The following is a 22,668-nucleotide window of genomic DNA, read 5'->3' as shown; positions in this document are numbered from 1 at the left end:
GAAAAAAAGAGAGCCCCTCCTCCTATTCAGGGGAGTGAACATTTAATTAAATCGACCAGGGGTCCCTGGGGCTTGCAGAATGAATGACGGTAATCTATCCGGGCATTGTGTTCTCTCTCAGAACCTTCCGTGTCGTTCGTTGCCAAGGGGTGTTCTTGCGCCCCGCCTTCTAGTGAACTTGATGGCAAAGGGATACCTTTTTAAATTCAAGGGGCACCCATTGGCCTAAGGACTCGCTTATTTATGTACCCCATTGCTCCCCTCTGGTTATGCAAAGTGTTTCGGCCCTGTTCCAAACCATGGGTGGATCCGTGGGGATTTTGTAATCTCGCCTTTTCCCCAAGCAGGGGAAACGGAAAACAATATTCAAACCAACCCTTCAGAATATAAATGTACCGAACATATTCCCCGAACCTTTTTTCCCCCCAGTTAAATAAAACTAGAAATTGACAAAATCCAACAGATGTCATAAAAAATTTACTCATAGATCCCAATATAAGTTACTCATAGATCCATATAAAGCAGCAGAAACACGGACCAGATAAATATCATGTATTATCATCATAAAGAGCAAAGAAGGGAAAAAAAAAAAAAAAAAAAAAAGGCCTTGCTCTCAGTAAGCTTCCTGCTCTTTCTCAACACCCCTCCTCCCTCGTTGGAGCCTATCAGCCAGATCCATTTCTCCAGCCCGCCTATTCAGGCCGCTCACAAACCTCCCCTTCCCTCCATATTTGCTTGACAGCGCGCGAGCCGCGTCGTCCGCCTCCTGCTCCTTGCGCTCTCGCCTCTCAGCTGCGGCTAGACGGGCCGCGCGATCCTGGTCTAGCTCGTTGGCGTTTCGTTGCATAGCTGCTAACTTGGCCATGCGCTCTTCATCATTCGTGGTGGATTTGGTCTCCTTTTGTGGAGCAGGGAGACGGGCACGAGCAGGAGCGTCGGATCTCTGATAGGAGTGGGGTGACTCTCTTCGATAATGGTGCCAGCTCTGTCTCTTGGAGCGGGAGGACTCCTCTCGGGATCGATGTGATGAGCGCTCGCGGGAGCGTTCACGGGGATGCGGAGAGTAAGACCGTCGCCTGTGCAGTGGCGACGGTGAGCTTTTGGATCTATAGTGGCGGGGTGGTGGGCTTCTTGATCGCGATCGCGACCTGGATGGGCTGCGTGATCGATGACTCCGACGATGGCGACTTCGTCTGTCATCCCCATTATCGTGTCTCCGGGACCTGTGTCTGTCGCCATGATCATCGTGTCTTCGAGGTCTATGTCTTGAACTCCGCTCGTCATCACTATCATCATTCCTATGTCTGCGTTTTCTGTGCTTCCGATTATTTTCTGACGACTGCGTATCGACACCGGCAGCCTGTAAAAGTTGTTTCCTCCGGATTGGATCGTTCATCATTGCTTCGTAGGCGGCTTGTTCCTGTTTTTTAATGGCCAGCATGGGATCTTCTCGAATCTTCGCAGCGGTATCCCTCGCGGTATTCGCATTCTGCACAGCCATAAACGAGTCCTCCGTGGATGATTTCTGTAGCTTCGAGCTTTCAGAGCCCTTGATAAGATCATCGATGCGGCGCTTCCCCAGGAGATATCCTTCAATTTCTTCTGTTGTCCCCGTCTGGCCCGCGGCGGGCCCCGAGTACATCCAATCCACGCGGCTTAATCGTTTCTTCCCGCCTGCTGCTTCCTGCATTTGCTGCAGCTCCTGTATTTGCCTCTCTTCCTGCCGCTCCTTCATCATCTGCTCAATCCGCTTGCGCTCCTCGAGAGCCTTCTTCTGCTCGATCCATACCCGCTCCTGGTTTTTCTGGAGGACGGGATGCCACGACTTTTTGAGATTGAGATCGCCTCCCATTTTGGCACAGTGTCTAATGTGAAATAGCGTTATAGACTCTTGCTGGGTTGGAGGAAGCGAGGGACTGAATATGTACAAGGCGCTGTGTGTTTTGAAGGTTCGAGGTTTGCAAGTGAATAACTAAGTTAGATCGAGAAGTGGCGGCGATCAGATAAGCTTGGAGTGAGCCGCGCTAGTCCAAATATGGAGCAGCATCCCAACCCCCCCCCATTCAACCTTGAACTTTGGGTCACCCTTCATCCATACTTTACTCGTATAAATCATTGGCTCAGAAAGCTGAAGATCGTGAATCGTTTATCTCTCTCTTTCCCCACAGAATCAAGTTAGCAAGGAGCCAGATATAGCTGTGGGGTAGTTATAGACGGTGCTGCACGCACTGCGCATTGCTTCAAGATGTCGGACGACGACTTCATGCAGGACTCCGACCAGGAGGAGTATGTGCCTATCCCTAACTTCTCTTATCATCTGCTGACAACTTGTATAGATATGACTTCGAATATGAAGACGAAGACGACGACGAAGAAGCCGATGTCGGTATCGAGAATAAATACTACAACGCGAAGCAGATCAAAGGGGACAATCCAGAAGAGGCCATTGCTGAATTTCTAGAAGTACCTGCGCTAGAGGAGGAGAAAGGCGACTGGTAATCTTTACATCTTCATCGTGGAATCGCATTGCGATAGGATTCGGCTGACAGCACTTCCTGCAGGGGGTTCAAAGGTTTAAAGCAAGCGATTAAGCTAGAATTTAAGCTTGGTCGATTTGAGGATGTGAGTGACACTTCGTGCTCTACCTTACTTACATCTACACTACATGGATGATGCGACTCACGGCAATCCATTCAGGCCATTGAACACTACCGTGAACTGCTCACGTACGTCAAATCGGCCGTCACGCGAAACTATTCCGAAAAGTCGATCAACAGCATGCTGGATTACATTGAGAAGGGCTCCGATGATGAAACGGCATATCATTGCATGGAGGAGTTCTACTCCTTAACACTCAAATCTTTCCAAAATACCAACAACGAACGGCTTTGGTTGAAGACAAATATCAAGCTAGCAAGGCTGTGGCTGGAGCGGAAGGAGTACGTGCAGCTAAGCAAGAAAGTGAAGGAATTGCATCGAGCGTGTCAGCGTGAGGACGGGACAGACGACCCGGCCAAGGGAACATATTCGTTGGAGGTCTACGCCTTGGAAATCCAGATGTACGCGAACACGAAGAACAATAAACGGCTAAAGGCCCTCTATCAGAAAGCGCTCACCGTGCGGTCTGCCGTGCCGCATCCGAAAATCATGGGAATAATTCGCGAGTGTGGTGGAAAGATGCACATGAGTGAAGAGAATTGGAAAGAGGCACAGAGTGACTTTTTTGAGTCGTTCAGAAACTACGATGAAGCTGGCTCCATACAGCGCATCCAGGTCCTCAAGTACCTCGTCTTGACTACCATGTTAATGAAATCTAACATCAACCCCTTTGACTCGCAAGAAACCAAACCATATAAAACTGACCCCCGCATCTCCGCCATGACAGACCTGGTCGACGCATTCCAACGCGACGACATACACGCCTACGAATCAATCCTCCGCGACAACCCTGACGTCGTTTCAGACCCCTTCATAGCCGAGAACATCGACGAAGTTAGCCGTAACATGCGCACTAAGGCTGTCCTAAAGTTAATCGCCCCCTACACCCGCTTCAGCCTTTCCTTCATCTCCAAAAAAATCAAAATTTCCATCCCAGAAGTCCAGGATATTCTCAGCTTCCTGATCCTCGATCGGAAAATCCCGGACGCAAAAATTGACCAGGAAACCGGCGCTGTAGTTATCAGTCGGGACGAGGACCACGAGCGTTTGCATGCTCTTGAGACCTGGACGTCTCAGCTAAACTCGCTTTGTCAGTGTGTTTTGACAAACGCGGATGGGTTTAGGGCCGAGGAGACGGCGCGACTTCACACTTCTATGCTGAGTGGTGGCGGGGGTGGGTATGGGCAGATGGGCCCTGCAGACGATTCTTCATCGTCGCCGGAGTTCAGGAAGATGGGTGTTGGTGGGATTAAGAGGGAGTGGAAGGGAAAGTCAGGCGTTGCGAAAGCTTTTTCACGACCTCTCTGATGATACAGTTCTACTAATGACCCTTTACGTTCCATCTGTTTCATCGTTGGGATCCCTTTTATTGCGCCACTCTGGCGGCTGACTGCTTTCTGGTAACCCCTTTTGACCAGTGTGGATTCATTGGGATGGCAGGAGTTTTACGACTAGAAGCGATGATACCGTTGTTGTTGTTGTTGTTTATCAGCAACCACCTCAAGAAATAAAACATTCTACTAGGCCAGCTTCAATTATTGTCAGCAGCCTTCCACCGGAATCAGCATTTCTTTCTTTGCTGCGATTCGTCCGTAGACCATGATGGAATATAACAAACTGCCTAAGCACATAAATGATTGTTGAGAGTGCCTAAATTCAGACATTTAGTGATAGAAGCAAGATCCCCTTCCTGTAACTGGAGGCATGTTATCGCAAAGATGCGTTTTCCTCTCCCGGCAAAAATGGCTTATTTCCCAAGATCGATGTTAAGAAAACCCGGCAGCCATGCATTCACATAGGCCTAAGAATCCTCAATCACTCCGTGTCGCCTTCATATTCATATAGTTTATATATGTATATATATGGGTGTGCGTGTGTCCTTACACTGTCGATCTCCAGTAGATCTACAGAGTAGAATGCCGTCCTAATCGCTGCGGTCGTCGATCGTATCTCTGTGGATAACGGTAACTCGAGATCTAATATAATGTTTTGTTCATCGGTTATACGACTGAATATAGGGTAGTGAAACGCGGGGCGGTCAAGAAGCAATGACGTGCCAATAGCCACTAAGTTATTGCGCTCAAATATACCTCTCTCAGAAACAAGTTCACGGAAACAAGGGAAAATTGAACCGTTATTAGGAGATCGATCCAGCACCGACGGTGTGGCTCGTGTACAGGAGGCAGAGAGCGGCCGCGGACATGCGGATTCTAGTGTAGGTAACGGCTTTGCTGAAGAAGGTACAGTTTTGGTGTGACAGAGCCTGTTTTGACCCATGAGAAACGTGCTAATAAGAGGCCACCGCCACAGCTTGGGGCATTTTGTGGCGGATTCCAAGAGTCTTGGAGAACATCAATGGCTCGTCCCGAAGGGAAGATCGCTAGGCCTTGGAAATAATCGACTTCCCGTTATTGTTGACCAAGACCCTAGGAGAGCCACACAACAAGAGGAAGAAACGGATCTCATCCCTATCCACAAGCCTGGGGGTAGCTACATTCTAGGCAAGTACAATGATTATGTTTTAGCCAGCTGGAGATGTTCTTCTGCACCGGAAGCACTAACTAGATAGGAAAATGCTGGCCAGTGAATGGAGGGAAACAAGAAAGAAAACACGAAGGTTCAACCATACCGCGAATACTTTGTTCACGAAAACGATTTTTGGACGTGCATTAAGGCAGTGGGTGAATGTGGTCAAACAAGCTTCCAAGGTTCCTTTTCATTTCCAACAGCCCGAATTTTGTATCTGGAGAATAAAGGACTTTGTCAGTTAGTGAGGTGGCAGAGATGGGTAACTAGTTATGTAGAGGGGTGTTGGCCAAGAAATGGAATTTTGAGGGTGTTAGTCCGTTGCATGTTGGTTTAGCACAACATGGTTAAGTTACCCGACGTGAAATGGCGATATGTGGCCCTACCTAAGGTTTTAACGGATAGATCTGACTTGTGATAACGAGCGGAAAGCTTCGGCTCAGCACTTCCAAATGAGCCGTCACTTTCACTGAACTGTGGCTCTCTGCGAACCTAGTACGTTTATCCATATTTGACGATGCAATTTCGTGTCTAATATGTTTTCTCGAACTCGTCAATTGTGTGTTCTTGCATAAGGAACATCCTGTCAATTTCAAGATCGATTCATCATGGATAACTAAGTCGGAAGTCGCTGCTGATTTAACGATGTGAATTGATCAGGAGTCTCGACGGATAGGAAGCACAAGGTTATTGCATAGAAGGAGATATCCATGGTGATCCGACGGCTGTAGATAAGTAAGCCGAGAGGGTTATTCTGATCCGACATGTGCACCGTAAAACGCCTGAGACCCATATTTCTTTGACGTATTGACATCCAAGGCAAAGGGAGCAAGGTTCGTGGACTGAGAAGGGAGAAGATATGCACCAGTTATCAAAACGAAAGAAGATGGATTTTCTGGCACCCGAGTGGGGCGGATAGACAATGGGACGTAATTGGCATAAGCCTACAAAAGCAAAAGGTCAAGTTTGCGACGCAATGGAAAAAGAAAAATGGCCTAATCTTCGCAGTTCCCACCACGATGACACGCGTCTCTGAGGCCATTTTGGGTGCTTCGGCTGGCTGGTATCCCTTCCAATTGCTTTCTTTCTGCGAATGCCTGTGGTTGAAGGCATGGAAGTGGTGTATTGGTACAAAAAGAATGGGGATGATAAACGCCCCAGAACTAGAACGACCCAGGACAGGGACGAAGTGAATTCATCCTGCTGAATTTCGTAGTACTAGATGAGCACTTACTGTTGAGAACAGTATATTATCTATCACTTTCTTTCGGTTCCACGGTTGGCATTCCCCATAGGTATTAAGGCAGCGTTGAAAAGGAGTCTGATAATGATTGGGTTTTAAACTTTGGAAGATTGGTAGATCGAGCTACAGAATTGGCTTGCCACATCATGAGCTTGTTTCAACAGCAAATGGACAACGGTGGGCTAGGACGGCCTTCAAATCGACAATAGTTCAAAGGCTTTTCGGTAGATCGATGAGGAAATGTCAGAACCTTGCGTTGGGTCTGGAGACTCAGCCTGATGCGTTATGAAAGCCATGTCTGCTTTTAATCTTCAAGGCTGGCTAGGAGCGTCTCCGGCAGCATACTTGGAAGAGCTTTGCTTGGGTGATATAGTACTCCTCGGCACTGTGACACGTCTAGGCGCAACAATCGAACAGAATGAACCTAAGTCGATCCTAGGGAGGGGAAGAATGCATGTATCAGAGGATCAAGTCTTGGGCTATCCCAAACGCAGGCGTGATTCCCCATCACAAGAAGAACAAACGAAAAGAGTGAAAAAGGATCCCAACCCAATCCTCATATTTCCGGCACGAGTTGACGATTGCCTTTGCTTAACTCCCAGGCTGGAGGATATGCTATGGCAATTCCGGTTTACATGCCAACCAAGCAGTTATCCCTGAAGGCGAACCAAGTCTTGACAAGCTTAACTGCATCTGTTGATCGCCAACTAGATTGACCTCTACTGAGCTACACCAGATTTTTCATTGTAGAGGATATCGAGAAGATATGTATGTAGTAGTCTTTCAGACACAAAGACTTGATGGGACTTCATCCAGAGACGATCAAATTGTATTGTTGGGGGTGATAACCGTATCAAACATATTGATTTCATTTTTAAAGCTTCTTTCTTCAATCAACTTCGAGGGTGTTGTTTAGAATTGCTCTGAGAGCACAACTGATCAGTTTAGCGGCCCCGTGGAATTTGCAAAAGTGTGAGCCTGCCGGCATAGATAGTTTGAGAACATGTAGCGAAGTCAACCGGCAGTTTCCCACTCTTCCGGAGGCTGATGGTGGAGGAGGCTTGACAATTCCAAGCAACGACCCCTTGGCGAGAAGTAAAAGCTGCAGCAGAATTTTGGCAACGCTTGGATCAATTCGTGCCTTGACCGGATTGTTTCTGCATGTGCAGGTTCGGCTTGCCGCATACATGACAATCCCACACCAATCACTATTTGCTAGCTTCTCGGGAGCCAAATTGACGATTCGCCTTGTGCATGTGTTTACTGCCGATGTCCTCATTTTCGCACCTGATATTTGCGCCACTTTTAAGTTTTCGCTTCAGAAAATCCGCTGCAAAGGGTCCGTTAACTTATAGTTGTTGGCCATTATCCACTTCCAGAGCATCTCACTATCCCTGATACACGCTTGCTACAGCAGATCGAAACCAGCTGGTTATTATTATATTAATTTCCATACTTACTGGAAACCGAGGTAAGCAAGAAGATGTTGTCCCGCGAATTGCAGACATATCGCATGTTGCTGGTGTCATGATGGCTGGGCGAAAAGGTTGAATATTGCGCCGTGTGAACCGGATGAAGTTGAACTCGACTTCTTCAGGGCCGCGCTGCTGAGTCAGCCGGGATCTTGCTATCCCACTTCAACCTCGCAGCCAGCTAGCTACAAAAAACAATCATTCGCAGCGATTATTTGCTTCAAGGCACGTTCCAGCCGTGAGTTGCACCATGCAGCTCCCATTCGTCGCTGTTGTTTGATCACTTTTTTGAGACGTAAATCCCGTTCCGAGCGGTGATAACAACTGATTTCGCAGGCAACGCAGTGGTGACGGCATCCACCATTCGACACGAGGGGTTCCTCAGAAGGGGTGTTGCTATTGTCCAGCTCGCCGGGTTGCATATCAATATCGCTCTTCTCCGTATTCCGTACATAAGGTCGCCTCCGCTTCCATAATAATACACAGCAGGAATCTGTCACTGTCAATTGACGTGAGTTTTCACATCCTCTTCTTGCTGTGGTTAGGTCTGTTGCTGGTAGCTTTGTTGCTGCAACTCTGCTTTGCTTCCCCAATATCCTCTATGTAGTCGTTCTATTATTTTACATTACTATTATATGCTACCGTTCTCTGCCTTTCATGTGCTATCAGAAAACCGTCATGTTTTGCAGCTGGTCGAGCCCCCTTCACCCATCAGATAAAATCACAAAGAAGCACGAACATACATTGGGTTGATTTGGTGGTGCTCTCTGTGTATTGCACCATTCATGCTCAGACTGCTGCATCAGACATGTGCAGCCCTGCTTACGGCCAATTTTGATCTCTAGAATCTGCGGCAGCACGATTTCACCTCCAGACATATCAGGCTGCTCCGTCATTCCGACGTTTATTTCGAGCCCCCTACCTGGATAATTTCCACCGAACAACACATTACAGCCCCACCATAAGCACTGTTCCTTCTCCAGGCAATATGGCAGACCCAGACCATATGGCGGAGTTCCAGAAGCTCTCCAATCAGTATGAACCGGATTTACAGGTGGGCAGCATGTCTCTTGTCTTCCAACATAGCCTATGATGATCCGTTGGCTAATGGGTTGGCACAGGGTCCCCTCGTTGGTCAAAAACAGTCCAGCAGCACGATAACCTCCGAATATGCAAACGCAGATCCGATATATGTTGCAAAGACTATTGTATGTTGAGAACGTTTCTCACAAGATGGAGAGGCGAAGTACATCTCGGTAGTGTATGCCTGCTTACCTGTTCCTAGGCGCTCTCACACACCCATTCTCATTATCGTATTATGAAAGGGGATGGAAACTGTGGATGGAGAGGTGAGCTATTCAATGCTTCCGTTTCTTTGGCTTTCTATGTGCTTGAGACTGATTCCACGCTAGCAATTGCTTTCGGATATTTCGAGTCTTTGTTCAACCTGAGAGATGCTGCAAAAGTGACCCAAGAGTTGGCGCGGATGAAATCCTTGAATGAGCTTTTGGACTCCACTGGATGCCAAGAGCATCTCTATGAAATGTTCGTTGATGCAACGGAGGAGCTTCTTACCCGTATATCTCAGGAGATTGAAAAAGGAAGCTATGACGATTCATTCCTCTTGCAAGCGTTTAATGATGAATATAATTCATCCTCTATCATTATGCATTTTAGGGTGAGTCTCTGAGTCTGCGAAACTAGCCACCATTTGTCAATTCTAAGGCCTGGCTTACAAAATTTATCTCATCAGTTGGTGACTAGTGCATGGATGAAGCTGAATCCGAGTCGCTACGCGGACTTCCTCGGAATTCCCCTTGTTGACTACTGCACAAGAACAATCGAAACTGTTAAAAGTGAAATCGACCAAATTGGGATTCAGGGGCTGTTCGACGGAGTCATTGGGGCGTCCGGATTTGCCATTGAGATTCTTTATCTGGATCGGAGTGAAGGAACTCAAGTAACCCCACATTTGCTCTCACCCAATAATCCTATAGCGACGATCATGCTTCTTTATCGACCGTAAGAAACTCCCTTATTTTGCTTGCCCTTGAAATAGTAAATGGCTAAAATGATCTGTAGGGGTCACTACGATCTTCTTTACCGAACCGAGCAGCCAATCCAAAACCAGGAAATAACCCAGGTCAATTACCAATATTCTATGACTTCTGACTATGCCTCTTGGTATTCAAATGCCCTGCCATTTGATCTAAACCCAACTTTGATGGCCATACCGAGTCTCCCATTCGACACGACCAGTGTTCCGTCGCCACTGCATGCCAGCCAGTCGCACACATATCCCATGCACATCAACTCTAGTATTCGCCCTCCACTAGCTCCTCGGTCTCCACCAGCTCCATCCGAACATTCTTCATTCCCCGGTTTCCACATCAGCCGAGTTTCCACTCCGGGTAAATCCTCAGAGCTCCAGATCAGGATGAACCCCTTAGTATGTGAACCGATGAATACTCTCCCGCTGACGTCTGTACCATTCCGCAAGTAAGTGGATTGCTAAGTTCTCTTCTCCATTTCCCACCCTTCCTTGAAAACAAAACCTGACCTCAACATTTCAAACCTGTACTGACAACTCAGCTCTCCTAATAACCTTGCGCATTTCCAAAACCCCGATTTCCAGCCATCCCAATGGGACCCGAACGAGGAGTATAAGTAGCACGTACTTCGCCCGCTATATCTCGATGGTGGGAATAGATAATTCGTGATGAGAAAATGACTTTTAACATTTTTACTTGTTCTTACTCGACCTAGAAACCTTTGTCCCATTATTTCGTCATATATTCATTTAGCGTTGTGGCGTTTCATATTGCTCACAAGTTGAAGTTTCGATACTCCCAGCCCGTTTGTTCACCATTTTTTATTTCACCCTCTGATTTTGACTCCATTGAGCTGCTCACTCATGACGCTTTTTATGTTCTCTTTTCTTTACCTTCACGAATTATTTTTTATTGCAGTATATTGCTGAATTTACGTTATACTATTAGCATATGTGTTATATTCCGTCCATATCATATATACGGATGATATCGCTTTCTTTCAAGCCAGCTCCCGCATTTTCAATTCGGTCAGTTTTATTACTTCTTTAGATGTTAGTGGAGTAATACGGAGCTTCATTATTAATGGGGCTTTCCGTATTAAAAAAAAAATATGATAAACGGCTGCTTGCCAGTGTCATAATAATCGATCTTTCTGTGCTAGACAGCATTTGAAACCGCCTGTATACGATTGTTGTTGCTCTTGGTACCCGTGAATTAATGACCCAATAGGAAGATTTTGGGAAAATTGAGCTTGTTACTCGACAGTATTTACACTGGAAATTTTTGACAACCGAGAAGTAGTTATATTACCCCTATTTTGCCTACAGAAGACATCCGACATTCAAACAAATCAACTACCGACACTGCTTCCTCACTGTTTCCATCTTGAACCAAAAGCAAAAAGAAGAATCTCAAGGCTATACGATACTGCAGCTATAACGAGACAAGGAACAGAACGGGATCAACGGAAGAGAGGGGCAACCACAAGGAAAAGAAATGTTCAAGAAACACGCTCTAGCCGGTTACTTCCGCCTGGTTCCCCAGACGAATTATGCGGATAAGGGTGTCTCAGCCATGAAAGCGTTGGCGAAAAGCGTTGGCGAAGAGAGAGACGACGCTCGCCGCTTGTGATGGACACCGCGAACGCCATCCTTCAACGTCCGTAGTTATAACGTGCAGACCCATATCGAACGGAGGAGAGTCAGAGAACAGGGCGATGCCGCGGCGTAATACACCCTTTTTGTTTCTGCCGCTTGATTATGGCATTGTTGCTGCCGTCTTCTTTTCTTCCCTTCACCGTCGAACCCCCCAATGATCTGAGGTAATATCACGTATGATGCGGGCTTTTTTGTGACTGGCATCGGTGGGAAGGTGGTGGTGTTAACAGTGGAGGGTGGAGGTTGGCTTTCTGGGCTGTTGATCTTTAACATTAGTTACCGGTGGCTCCGTTGCCCGGGAATGAGAACGGCTGGTTCTTATCTTCCTCGCCGATCCACGTAACTATCCCACAGCTCATCATTCTCTATGCCTAGATTACCACTAACCATAACATGCAAATATTTATCTTTACATCATAGAGACCAGATCTCGAGTGCTGCATTGAGGATCCCGGCCACCTCCTCCTGATATCCGTCTTCTCTTGCTCATTTTTTTTTTCACTAATGAGCAGTTAAAGCTTGTCAACCACCTGCTATGTGACTTGCGTGACAATCTGTGTGATAGCAGAGAGTTTGGGGAGTTTGTCCAGGGCTTTGACGGTTATATCTCTCCACACTTTCCGTCATCCGGACACAAGGCGGATGCAGGATTTCCTCGTCACGCTGTCCATTTGGTTCAAAAGATGTAAACTCCCCTCCTTTCCACCCCAGCTACATCCTCAATCGAAAGAGGGAGAGCTTCAAGTCCCGCAGGGTTCCAGGCAGATGCAGAAATAACTTGCAGCGAGGCTGCAGAAAAGGAGGGGTTCTCAATCCAGCAACGAAAGTCAACGTGTTGTCGTGATGGATGCCTGGGTAATTTCTTTTTTATTTTCCTGTTGCGGCTTGTTCATTGTGCACATTCTTTTCTGGGGCTTGCATCTGCATTGGTTGGTTAGATGAACTGCTGAAGACAAGACCTATGGAATCCTCAATTCCGTCCACTTGGCGTGCAAGTGACTGTTCAGTCGTTTATTGGGTAGCATGAGTGCGAAAGAGATTGAGACTCAGAAAAGAACAAAGGAAGAGACGAAAAAGACAAGAGAGAAAGGGCTGAACTGTTGAGGATTTACGATTGGCCAGATGCAAGAGGGACGAACACCAAGGCTACACGCCTTCGAGAGAGATAGCTCATGAGGTGGAAATAACTGTTTCACGGGCTCCGTTGCCCAATCATGGAGTATGTTGAGAATTGGATAGGCGGTAAAAAGGAACCTGTGTTTGCAGTAGCTGTGTTTGCGAGAAACCTCAGTGCAAAGACAACTTTGAGATGCAAGGATAACTACATCATGTTGAAGAGAAGAAATAGACAACAGGCTCGTTGGGACAAACTTGAATATGTTTGGCATCGGACGCATCAGACTTATTATTAGATCCAGATCTGCAGCAGAGCTCCGTAACAAAGTTAACCAACTACCTTGACTATTTACTCTGTAGTTATGTAGTTTGGTTAATTAGCCTCGATGATGATTTCCAGTCAAAGTGGGGGAACGTCTTTCGATAACCGACCAGTCCGCCACACTTGAGCCTGGGATTACAACCTGAAAAAGGACCTCGTTGAACAATTTGGACAGGTTGAATACCTTGCATCCTAGCTAGTTTCCTTCATTTCTATGAATCTTTTTATGAATCTGAGGAGGATCAGTTCTACCCCCCAGTTAACCGTGGTTTGACTTTAAACCACAGGAGCCTGTTCCGGATGTGAACTATGGCGAGAAGAATAGAACCAGCACAGCATCATGGCATCATCTGCGACAATTGTGACATGGACCCCATCATAGGCCACAGATTTAAAATGTATCAATTGCCAGGACTTCGACCTGGTAAGAGGAGCGTGATGTTTCATATTCCCGCTCAAACAAATCACCCCGCCCTCCGGGATGTCTTCCTTACACAGCGTGGTTGGGATGCATCCAATGAACCAATAATCACTTGCGATATTGAGTGAGCCCTTTGGCGATCATGTGTTGATTGTTCTGTTCTTGATCTCCATCCATCATGCACGCACAGTGCTCAAGCTGCGAGGAATTCAACCTCCACGATCACACGCATACATTCCTCAAAATCAGAACACCAATTCCGTTAATCAACGATGTCTACCAATTCATCCCCGCTCCACCCCCACGGCACCTAGAGCTTGGGGCCCCGGGGCATGGGCCAAGCACAGCCACTCCCACCACTGTTCAGCAGCAACATCAGCAACATCAGCAGCAGCACCTAGACTCCCGATTCGTCCTGCATGACCGGGGCATCGCAGCGATACAATCCCCACAAACCGGAACCGCATACATCAACGCGCCTTCACCAGCTTTCGTCGACACCGTTAACCACTTCGCTTTCAGACTGCTCTACAGCATCGCAACAGCAGGATATCCCTGCGGCATTGCGTCTGCCAACATCTACCGTTGCCTCATGATGGCAGCAGCAGGCTCCCAGGGACTAAATCTCGATGCCTTTTCTAGAGTGCTTGGTTTTAACACCTCAGAAGTATCGGTGTACGGTGCCATAAAGGAGGATATCGTGCAACTGGATGAGTACTGCAAGCCCAATCCTCGTTCCACGCCCGTTGCTGCTGCTGCTGCTGCTGCTACTGCTGGTAGTGATATCGAGCTAGATATCAGCAGCTCGATATGGTATGGGAAATCGTTTCTGATTGAGCCGATATGGGCCGGAGCAATGAGTACAATGTTCAAAGCGACGCTTGCGCCGCAGGATGCGCGGGCAATGAATCTGTGGGTTCACGAAAAGTCCAGGGGGGGAAATTGCCGGCCTAGTGGCAGAGGAGGAGATATCTGACGTAGATATTAAACTGGTGACGAGTTTGTATTTCAAGGCCAAATGGGCGGTGCCGTTTGAGAGATCCAACACCCGTGTGGATAGATTTCGGGGTTTCGGGAGTGATCATACTGATAGCTGGGCGGGCGGGATGCCGTGCCATATGATGCATGGAACTAGTGAGATCTTGTATTGGGAAGATAACATCGCGCAGATGTGTGTGTTGCCGTATAGGAACGATAACACGAAACCGCATCCCTTCCCCTTTTCTTCCACTTCCAGCTGATGCATCCCCAACTTGGAACGCAGCCATAATCCTTCCCAAAACCCCCGGCGCAGGGTCTGTTCTCGCCATCCTCGCTCCCTTCTCAGCTTCTCCCTCTACCCTCCGCTCCTTGCTTGTTACCAGCCATTCCGATACCGCTAGCGGTCAGCCCTGGAGCCTAAAAACCCACATTCCTCCACCTCTCCCTGCCGCGATTTACACTAAAACAAAGCACAGACATCTCCGAACCCTTCTTCAACCTTGGGTTGCGGCCCATCTGCCGCCCATCCGCAGACTTCGCGCCCATCTCACGTTCACAACCCGCCTATGTGACAAATATCAAACATGATTTGTTCGTAGAGGTGAATGGAGAAGGGACGGAGGTTGCTGCTGTGACAAGTTTGGGGGTTTTTGGTGGTGCTGCAAGTGCTATGAGGGGGTTCCTGTAGCGATGAGAGTTGATAGGTCGTTTTTGTTTGTGGTTTTTGATGCAGGAACCGGGGTTGTGCTGTGTTCGTCAGTTGTTAGTGAGGTGGGGAAGGGAGAGTAGAAGAAAGGATAGGAACGGATGGAGAAGAGTTTTTTTTTATAAAGAGAGAGATACCGGTAAGAAGAAGAGAATGGAAGAATGCGTTGGCGTATAGATCCATGTGTATATAGAGGTGGAATTCTTTTAGAAGAACAAATTTACATACAATTTGTTTCCGCCAACCCAATTATTTCGCAGGGGAATCCAGGTGCTTTTTACCAAACGCGTAGCAATATCTCAAGAATGGAAAAATGGAGAGCCTACTCTCTTATAAATATCAAGAGAGTTAAAAAAAAAAAAAAAAAAAAAAAAAAAACCCTCCTTACCCTCCTCCCTATCGATCCTCAACCCCATTAGCTATCCTTCTACCCCTTTGCACCCCCTACGCACCCTCCTCCTCCTCCTCCACAACCGCCCAATCCCGCACACCCCCTTTCCAATCCGCAATCCTCCCCTTTCTAACCTCCACAATAACCACCCTCACCGTATCATCCACCGAAGGCGCAACTGCACTTTCCCTCCCCCTCTGCCCCTCACTTGCCGCAGCAAACAAGCTCGTCCCATCCGGCACATCAGCCGCAAAGGTATTATTCTCCAAGTGTCTCTCTTTGCACCATTTCTCTTCCTCAGATCCTTGCTCCGCAAACCTCGCCTCACCGATGATAGTCGTGCTGATGCTGCTCAGGGCGCTCGTGTTGATATTCAGTAAGAGAGAGGCGAGGCTGGAGTGTGTCGCGGCGGGGGGCGGGGGCCCGTCACGGGCAAGACTCGAGTGGGTCGGGAGGGTGGGAGGCCGGTGGGAGACCCAGTCGTGGACCAGGAGGGAGACACGCGGGTTTGAGAGGAGGTTCAGGGTCTTTTTGGAGGCGGCGTTGGTGGTCATTATTATTGTAGGGTGGGTTGTGAAGGTGGTCGAGGGGAGATAGGTGTAGCTCATCAGGCTAACGTGGGGGGTTTGGTTGTCACATGTTGCCAGGTGGAGCTGATGGCCATTGTTAGTGGGTAGGCAGATATTTTTTCATATGCATGTTCACCAGGGGTATGTGACATACGAATCTTGAATTCTTGAGGCAACTGTCTACTTCCGGTGGGAGGCTACTGGTGAACAGTGGATGCGTTGTTGTGGCAGAGGCCTCGTAGCTGAGGGGAATCGGGTGGGTGTCGGCCATTGTGGCCCAACCCACGTCTGCTTGATTTCGGCTGGATATGAGTATAGAGGGATGGATAGCTATCTGCTCACTTGGGGTTGGTCGTTCCTCCACACCGACTAACTTGATCACTACACATAATAGTTCAATGCAATAAGTTGTGTCTTTCTCTCAGCAACTGAAATAATTGAAGTTTGACGTGGTTGTTTCGCTGATGTCACAACAGACATTGAACTTTTGGCTAACTAATTTACATTACCGTTGTAAATCCCAACCGGAGTTCAGCCACTAAACCACCAAACTCTGCATCTATGTGAAATTGCGATTATCACAGCAGTCAGAAGAAATTCCATTAACAATTAAAATATACTAGTATTGGACTTCTTTTTGCATGTTCAATGGTTTTATAGTTATATAACGCTTATAGTTATAATTATAAGATAAAGATCTATATATATATTAGATTATCAATAACTATGTATTTAAAAAAGGTAATATAATATAACTTTTGAGTTTTTCATAAGATCTTTTTCTTCTTTATATTAAATTAGTCTTTTTAGACCTTTTATTATATTAATTCTTCTTAAATATATTTTAGTATTATTTTTTATCACTTTTATAATACTTATTATCTTTTATCTATAATGTTACTATTGACACTTCATATCTTAGCATCATTTTAATTATACAAATTAATAAATTAATTTAAAGGATTTAGCATCTAAGTTATATACAATATTAGCTTTTTATTTACTAATAATATTCGATAAAAATTAGATTTTTATTAACATTTAATTTTATAATTCTAATAAGATATAGTTTTCTATACTTTAAAAAGAGGTTTAACCCTGCATTAAAAGTATGAAGACATTTTTTAATGCCATATTATTTTGCAGCTTTTCATTCCAGAGACTATTATTATAACCTTCGTTGAAGAAGAAATATTGTTGTTGTTGTTGTTGTTGTTGTTGTTGTTGTTGTTGTGTGTAGAACCATCCAAGCAAGATCTTCTTCACAACCCGTTTCTTCTAGAGGGAGGCACGTGATTAGGGTAGCTTGCAAGAAGCATTCCCAACTGATTTTGAATAACTTTTAAACGTCTTTCCAAGTTCAACCTCATCACTTCACACACACTCTCTCTCTTCATTCTCTTCGTTCCTCTCATTTACAGTCAAGTCTCCTCTCTTTATCTATCAGTCAATTCCGACTCATTGGTTTTCTTCTCTTTGTGTTGTTATTTGTAGACTTTGTCTTCAGATTTTACCCGTGGCCTCTGTTCTTGCAGTAGGCCTAGGCTTCTCTTCCAGCCTGCAACGGAGGTCCCTTAACTAACTATCCTGGCTCTCAGATAGCGTGCTACCTGGGCGCTATCCCTGCTACACGGGCTGTTTCCCCTCTCTAGTCTACCACTGCTGTCTTTGTGCTTCGAGACTACATTCATCGTTTGCTTCCCGTACCTCTTGTGTCTGCCAGTCTCTCATCCCAGCTTGTTCACCGTACGTACGCTTCGCCTGTTATCCTGCCACTCCAAGTACACCCATTCAACACGGTCCTCGAGTGGAGAAGTTGGGTTTAGTTGGTGACAATCAGTTGTTATTATTGCTTGTCCACATACTTCCCCAGACACCAATCATAACAATTATACAACTTGCAACTCACCTGCGCTTGTACTCTGTACTACTCTACTATTTTTCTATTTCACCATGCTGGCTCCACGTCTTCTCCGATCCAGCTCTGCCTCACCCCAAGCCTGGATCCGTCCCTTGTCCACAACCGTAGCGCTCTGTCGGGCCCCTTCGATTAGAGACATCACACCAGACACCGCGGCTTCCTTCAACGCGAGGCAGAAGGAGTTTCGGGATAACCTGGAAGCTGCTCGGAAGAAAAAAGAACAGCAAGAGAGTCAGTTGGGTGATGCTTCTGTTTCTCCTGCTTCATTTTCCTTTACAAGTCGGCAGCAATCGGGCTCAACATATCCCACTGCTCCAGGAATGAGCAATGTGAGCGGGAAGTCCGATCGCACCGCCGCTGGCGTTGCAGTTGCTTCAGCTACGGCGGCTTCTAATGATGTTCCCGTTCCTCTTGTTATTGATGCTGCGGAGACTTTGGACGTGCATGGTTTGAGCTCACTCTCCACCCACCGCATTGTAGGGGAACACCGTCAATCCGAAACCAGCAACGCTCCCAAGCGTGGCACCTTGTCCAGCTTGATCTATGGCACCAAAGAAGGACAGCAGCTGGACAAGGACATCGAGCGGTCGTTCTCAGAGGTGCTGGCCCGGGGGAAATACGTGCATTCGATTGTCTTCCATGAAGTCAAGCCGGATAAGGTGGATGAATATGTCGACTTGGTCGGGCAGTGGTATCCGAAGATGGCCCAGATCGAGAATAACAAGGTTCATCTCGTTGGAAGTTGGAGAACACAGGTCGGGGACAACGATACATTTGGTAAGTCCCGAGTGAACACCGCCCGTCATGAAAGCGATCCATTGCTAAACTACGGTGACTCTATTTTAGTCCACATCTGGGAATACCAACGCTATTCGGGCTATCACGCCTCCTTGCACGCCATTTCCGAGCACCCCGAATTCCGCGCATTTGATTGTCGCCTGAAATCCCTCATCAACAGCAAACGCACATCTCTCATGCAAGAGTTCTCCTTCTGGCCAACAACTCCACCCCGTAAACTCGGCGGCCTTTTCGAGCTCCGCTCCTACACGCTGCACCCAGGCAACCTTCTCGAGTGGGAGACCCACTGGCGAAGAGGGCTGCATGCCCGCCGCGAAGTGATGGAGGGAGTAGGCGCGTGGTTTGTGCAGATCGGCGAGCTGAACACGGTGCATCACCTATGGCAATTTGCGGATCTGGAGGAGCGCAAGATTCGACGCGAAAAGTCCTGGTCCATTGAAGGTTGGGCGGATACTGTTCATAAAACGGTGCCGCTGATTCAGACTATGAAGAGTCGGATTTTGATTCCTATGCCGTGGAGTCCCGTTGGATAGATATATATGTTATCCGCCGAAATCTAGTGTTGATTGCTGATCGGGGATCTTATTATATTTGTCGTCGTGGAAGCGGAAACGGTATATCAAATTTTGGGATCATTGCACGGAAGAGAATGGCACAGCGGACCTGGTGACGGAGAACCCATATATTTTTCTCATTAATCTTAAATGACTAATCATAGGTACTACAAGTTAGTTAGTTACTGCTACCTTCTACTGGTTTGTTGTGCGGGAACGGGAACAGGCGGATGGGATACATTTTACAAACCCCACCCGCCAGTTCCCTGACCTCGAACCTGCTACGGAGTACACTTGTATTACACATGAGGGAAGGGATAGCCGTTGCTACGGGATATGTGAAGAGTGTTATGATTATGGGCGTGGTATGATTATTAGTGTGAGATTTTCCCTCTTTACATGCACTTTCGAAAGAGATAATTTAAAAGTTCGACATAGGATCCAAAGAACAACTATCAGATCTGGTGGGAGTATAGATAGTGTGTTCTCGGAAAGGAAACAGACATACATATATCATACCTTTCATTCCATATACAAATTTCATCTTTGTTCCTCCTTCTACCTTCACGTCCTTCACTTGCGTGTACGGTTTACATCTAGGTCCATCTAACATCCAATACAACCTGTCATTTCACTCGGTCTTTCTCTAGTCCTTATTGTAGTTAGCAGAAGGTTGCCGAAGGGGACAGGAGAAGTAATTGGGAGAAACGCTAACTGTTAAATCTTCCCCAATCACTTCTGAAAAACATATATATATATGACAGAATGGCAGGCTTCGTCGATTGCAGAGGCTGCCAGCTACAAGAACGACGATATACGGTGGAATATATGGGTCATGACGGAAGGGTGTATTCAGCAGACTCTGATAAACGGGGAGAGTAACTAAATAGCAACTATTACATAGACACCCATGAAAAGGAATAATGGAAATAAGTAATAAAAGATACAATAAGCACATTGTATACAAGCCAGGAAACATAAAAAGAGATGGTCGCATAAATGCTCATAAACTCTCCCTTTCTCCCCATGACACGCAAAGGGTTCCCCCATAGCATTTCCCCCAGTTTGCAAGATAAATAACTTGTTAAATGTCCTCCTCTTCACAGACAGAAAGCCCAGCACAGCCAGAAGACACAAACAAAGAGGTTCAAAGAGTTTTCTCGCTCCTGCGAAAAATGCATAAAAATGCATAAAAATGCCCCTATACTCCCATGCATCCCAGAACATACATTGACATATAGGCATGAATGATGCAGCGCCCCCAGCCCCCCCCCCTCCCAAAGCACATATGCCCGTGTATTCTAGCAATTCAAAAGTGGAGAACAAAAGGAAAACCAAGAGTTGGGTGCGACAAGAGATTAGCAGAGAGCAGTGGTATATATATATATATAGACACACATATATATATACATACATATGGGAAAACAAAAAGTAGATAGATAAATATAGCCCAATAAATAAAATAAAATAAAAAAAATAAAATAAAAAAAATCTAATAATGATCCTTCGAAAGCACCAAGCTCCACACCGACCTCCAATTTCTGTTTTCCTTCTGCTTTTTTCTTCCTTTTCTGATAATCGCCGTCGATCCTGGCACGGAACATGTAGAGTACAAGAGGTATACACCTCACTTCCTCCTCTGCGTGAGTTTCGCGCACATCTCAATTAGACCAGCTTTCGCTTCGCTGTCTGGGAGGATGCTGATGGACTCGATGGCCTTATCGGTGTATTCCTGAGCGAGAGCGCGGGTTTGCTCGAGGCCGTCGGATTGGGCGACGATTTGGCGGGCCTGTTGGTTTTTTTGGTATGGATTTTTGGGTTAGTGGATTGGATATTTTCCAAAGTATGCGGGCAGCAATTGTGCGATGATGAAGGGGGAAGGAGATTGGCTGTTCGGGAGGACATGCCCTGTTCCCTCTGCTTCTTTCTTGAAAAAGACTACACAGGGTAAATAATAAAAGATGGAAATAAAATGAAAAATACAAAAACTCACCAACTGCACATCGCCCTCTCGTCTAAACTTCCTGCCAACCAGCGCACCTAGCTCCGGATTCCCCCTCCACGCAAACAACAACGGCGCCGTGGCAAGCCCCAGCTTCAGATCCGCCCCAGCCGGCTTCCCCAGCTCCTCTCCCGAAATCGTATAATCCAACATATCATCCACGAGCTGGAACGCCAGCCCTAGATTCCGCCCATACGAATACGCCGCCTCCACGACCTCGGGCGAACTGTGACCCAGCAACGCCGCTGCCCGACACGATTTACTAATCAGGCTGGCAGACTTCAGGTACGTTTTCTGCAGGTAGTATGTGATCGCCTCCTCAGTGAAGAACGGGTTCTCCTCATCCAGCTCCGTATTTCTCAACTGCATGAACTCGCCCTCGATCAGGTTTGCAATGACCGTCGCGACCAGCTCGATGACCTCCGGATCCCGCAACCGGGCCAATGCCACAGATGCACGCCCGAGCAAGAAGTCACCGGCAAGCACGGCCATTTTGTTGCCGAATTCCAGGTTCGCGGAGACGGAGGACCGGCGCGTGACAGCGTTGTCGATCACGTCGTCGTGGAGCAGGGAGGCTGTGTGGATTACCTCTGTGATCTCTGCCAGACGGCGCTGGGAGGGGAGGATGTTTCCATCACCCTGCACCTGCCCTTGCCCTTTCTCAACCTCTTCGCCGGGGAGCGTGTATGAGGCCTCCGTCGTTGAGGAAGTGAGAACGCTGTGATCTGGATTCGTATCGGCCAGGATGGCGGGGGATGTAATCGCCTCGTTAATCCCCGATTCACTTACGGACTGCACCTGTCGCGGCGACTTGGAGGCTATGGCTGTGGCCTGCGACATAAGCAGGACGAGCAAGGGGCGGACATGCTTGCCTTCGCTTCTTGTGTAGTATTTCGCTATGCGGTCGAGTAGGGGGTGTCCGGATCCTAGGAGTTGTTGGATGTTCTTTTTCATAAACTTCAGCTCCTTCCCAACGATGCGGAGGGGGTCGATGGATATGGGCGTTTGGGCCGTTTGTAATGATGGTGGCGGCGGCGGAGGAGGAGGAGGAGGAGGAGGAGGAGGCGGTGGGTTATTCTTCGAGAAGAGGTTTTGGGCGGCGGAGACGGCGGAGCCCAGGGCTTGATTGGTATTTTCGCCGGGAGGGGTGGTAGCTGCGGCAGTTGTAGGGAGTGCGGCGGAGGGGAAGGGGCTGGAGGATCTGTGGTCGCAGCGGCATTGGGAAGCATAATTAGAGCTGTTGATGCGGATGCTGGGTGTGCGGAGCGGATCGGAGGGT

The 22,668-nt window shown here is 47.3% G+C and overlaps 9 protein-coding genes across 9 annotated transcripts in view; 5 read left to right on the top strand and 4 right to left on the bottom strand.

Annotated features, from left to right (window-relative positions):
* Nucleotides 1-613: 613 nt before the first annotated feature.
* PADG_06039 (U2-type spliceosomal complex subunit CWC25) lies at nt 614-1,852 on the bottom strand (the record flags this gene model as incomplete). Its single annotated transcript, XM_010763011.1, has 1 exon — nt 614-1,852. One exon carries the CDS (start codon nt 1,850-1,852, stop codon nt 614-616), a length of 1,239 nt encoding a protein of 412 aa, XP_010761313.1.
* A 393-nt stretch (nt 1,853-2,245) lies between these two features.
* PADG_06038 (COP9 signalosome complex subunit 2) lies at nt 2,246-3,966 on the top strand (the record flags this gene model as incomplete). Its single annotated transcript, XM_010763010.1, has 4 exons — nt 2,246-2,286; nt 2,337-2,495; nt 2,562-2,622; nt 2,698-3,966. The coding sequence occupies 4 exons, from the start codon at nt 2,246-2,248 to the stop codon at nt 3,964-3,966; spliced, it is 1,530 nt and encodes a 509-aa protein (XP_010761312.1).
* A 967-nt stretch (nt 3,967-4,933) lies between these two features.
* PADG_06037 (uncharacterized protein) lies at nt 4,934-5,227 on the top strand (the record flags this gene model as incomplete). The annotated part of the gene is made up of 1 exon (XM_010763009.1): nt 4,934-5,227. One exon carries the CDS (start codon nt 4,934-4,936, stop codon nt 5,225-5,227), a length of 294 nt encoding a protein of 97 aa, XP_010761311.1.
* A 1,485-nt stretch (nt 5,228-6,712) lies between these two features.
* On the top strand, nt 6,713-10,570 carry PADG_06036 (uncharacterized protein; the record flags this gene model as incomplete). Its single annotated transcript, XM_010763008.1, has 11 exons — nt 6,713-6,923; nt 7,376-7,766; nt 8,108-8,137; nt 8,236-8,410; nt 8,774-8,953; nt 9,021-9,107; nt 9,185-9,248; nt 9,312-9,577; nt 9,653-9,921; nt 9,982-10,398; nt 10,492-10,570. 11 exons carry the CDS (start codon nt 6,713-6,715, stop codon nt 10,568-10,570), a joined length of 2,169 nt encoding a protein of 722 aa, XP_010761310.1.
* Nucleotides 10,571-13,645: 3,075 nt separating this feature from the next.
* On the top strand, nt 13,646-15,136 carry PADG_06035 (uncharacterized protein; the record flags this gene model as incomplete). The annotated part of the gene is made up of 4 exons (XM_010763007.1): nt 13,646-14,327; nt 14,401-14,640; nt 14,705-14,851; nt 14,925-15,136. 4 exons carry the CDS (start codon nt 13,646-13,648, stop codon nt 15,134-15,136), a joined length of 1,281 nt encoding a protein of 426 aa, XP_010761309.1.
* A 462-nt stretch (nt 15,137-15,598) lies between these two features.
* PADG_06034 (uncharacterized protein) lies at nt 15,599-16,385 on the bottom strand (the record flags this gene model as incomplete). The annotated part of the gene is made up of 2 exons (XM_010763208.1): nt 15,599-16,198; nt 16,269-16,385. The coding sequence occupies 2 exons, from the start codon at nt 16,383-16,385 to the stop codon at nt 15,599-15,601; spliced, it is 717 nt and encodes a 238-aa protein (XP_010761510.1).
* Nucleotides 16,386-17,206: 821 nt separating this feature from the next.
* PADG_12030 (uncharacterized protein) lies at nt 17,207-17,805 on the bottom strand (the record flags this gene model as incomplete). The annotated part of the gene is made up of 2 exons (XM_010763317.1): nt 17,207-17,392; nt 17,698-17,805. The coding sequence occupies 2 exons, from the start codon at nt 17,803-17,805 to the stop codon at nt 17,207-17,209; spliced, it is 294 nt and encodes a 97-aa protein (XP_010761619.1).
* Nucleotides 17,806-18,067: 262 nt separating this feature from the next.
* On the top strand, nt 18,068-19,366 carry PADG_06033 (uncharacterized protein; the record flags this gene model as incomplete). Its single annotated transcript, XM_010763207.1, has 2 exons — nt 18,068-18,812; nt 18,882-19,366. 2 exons carry the CDS (start codon nt 18,068-18,070, stop codon nt 19,364-19,366), a joined length of 1,230 nt encoding a protein of 409 aa, XP_010761509.1.
* A 1,648-nt stretch (nt 19,367-21,014) lies between these two features.
* Nucleotides 21,015-22,668, bottom strand: part of PADG_12029 (uncharacterized protein) — a gene marked incomplete at both ends in the record, with an annotated part of 6,726 nt that continues 5,072 nt past the window's right edge. Inside the window, 2 exons of the mRNA XM_010763316.1 lie at nt 21,015-21,176; nt 21,381-22,626. Coding sequence (XP_010761618.1) covers nt 21,015-21,176; nt 21,381-22,626 — 1,408 coding nt within the window. The remainder of the gene's footprint in view (nt 21,177-21,380; nt 22,627-22,668) is intronic.

This window comes from Paracoccidioides brasiliensis, assembly GCF_000150735.1.
Source record: "Paracoccidioides brasiliensis Pb18 unplaced genomic scaffold supercont2.7, whole genome shotgun sequence".
NCBI lineage: Eukaryota > Fungi > Ascomycota > Eurotiomycetes > Onygenales > Ajellomycetaceae > Paracoccidioides > Paracoccidioides brasiliensis.
This window is presented reverse-complemented; position numbering and strand designations above follow the sequence as displayed.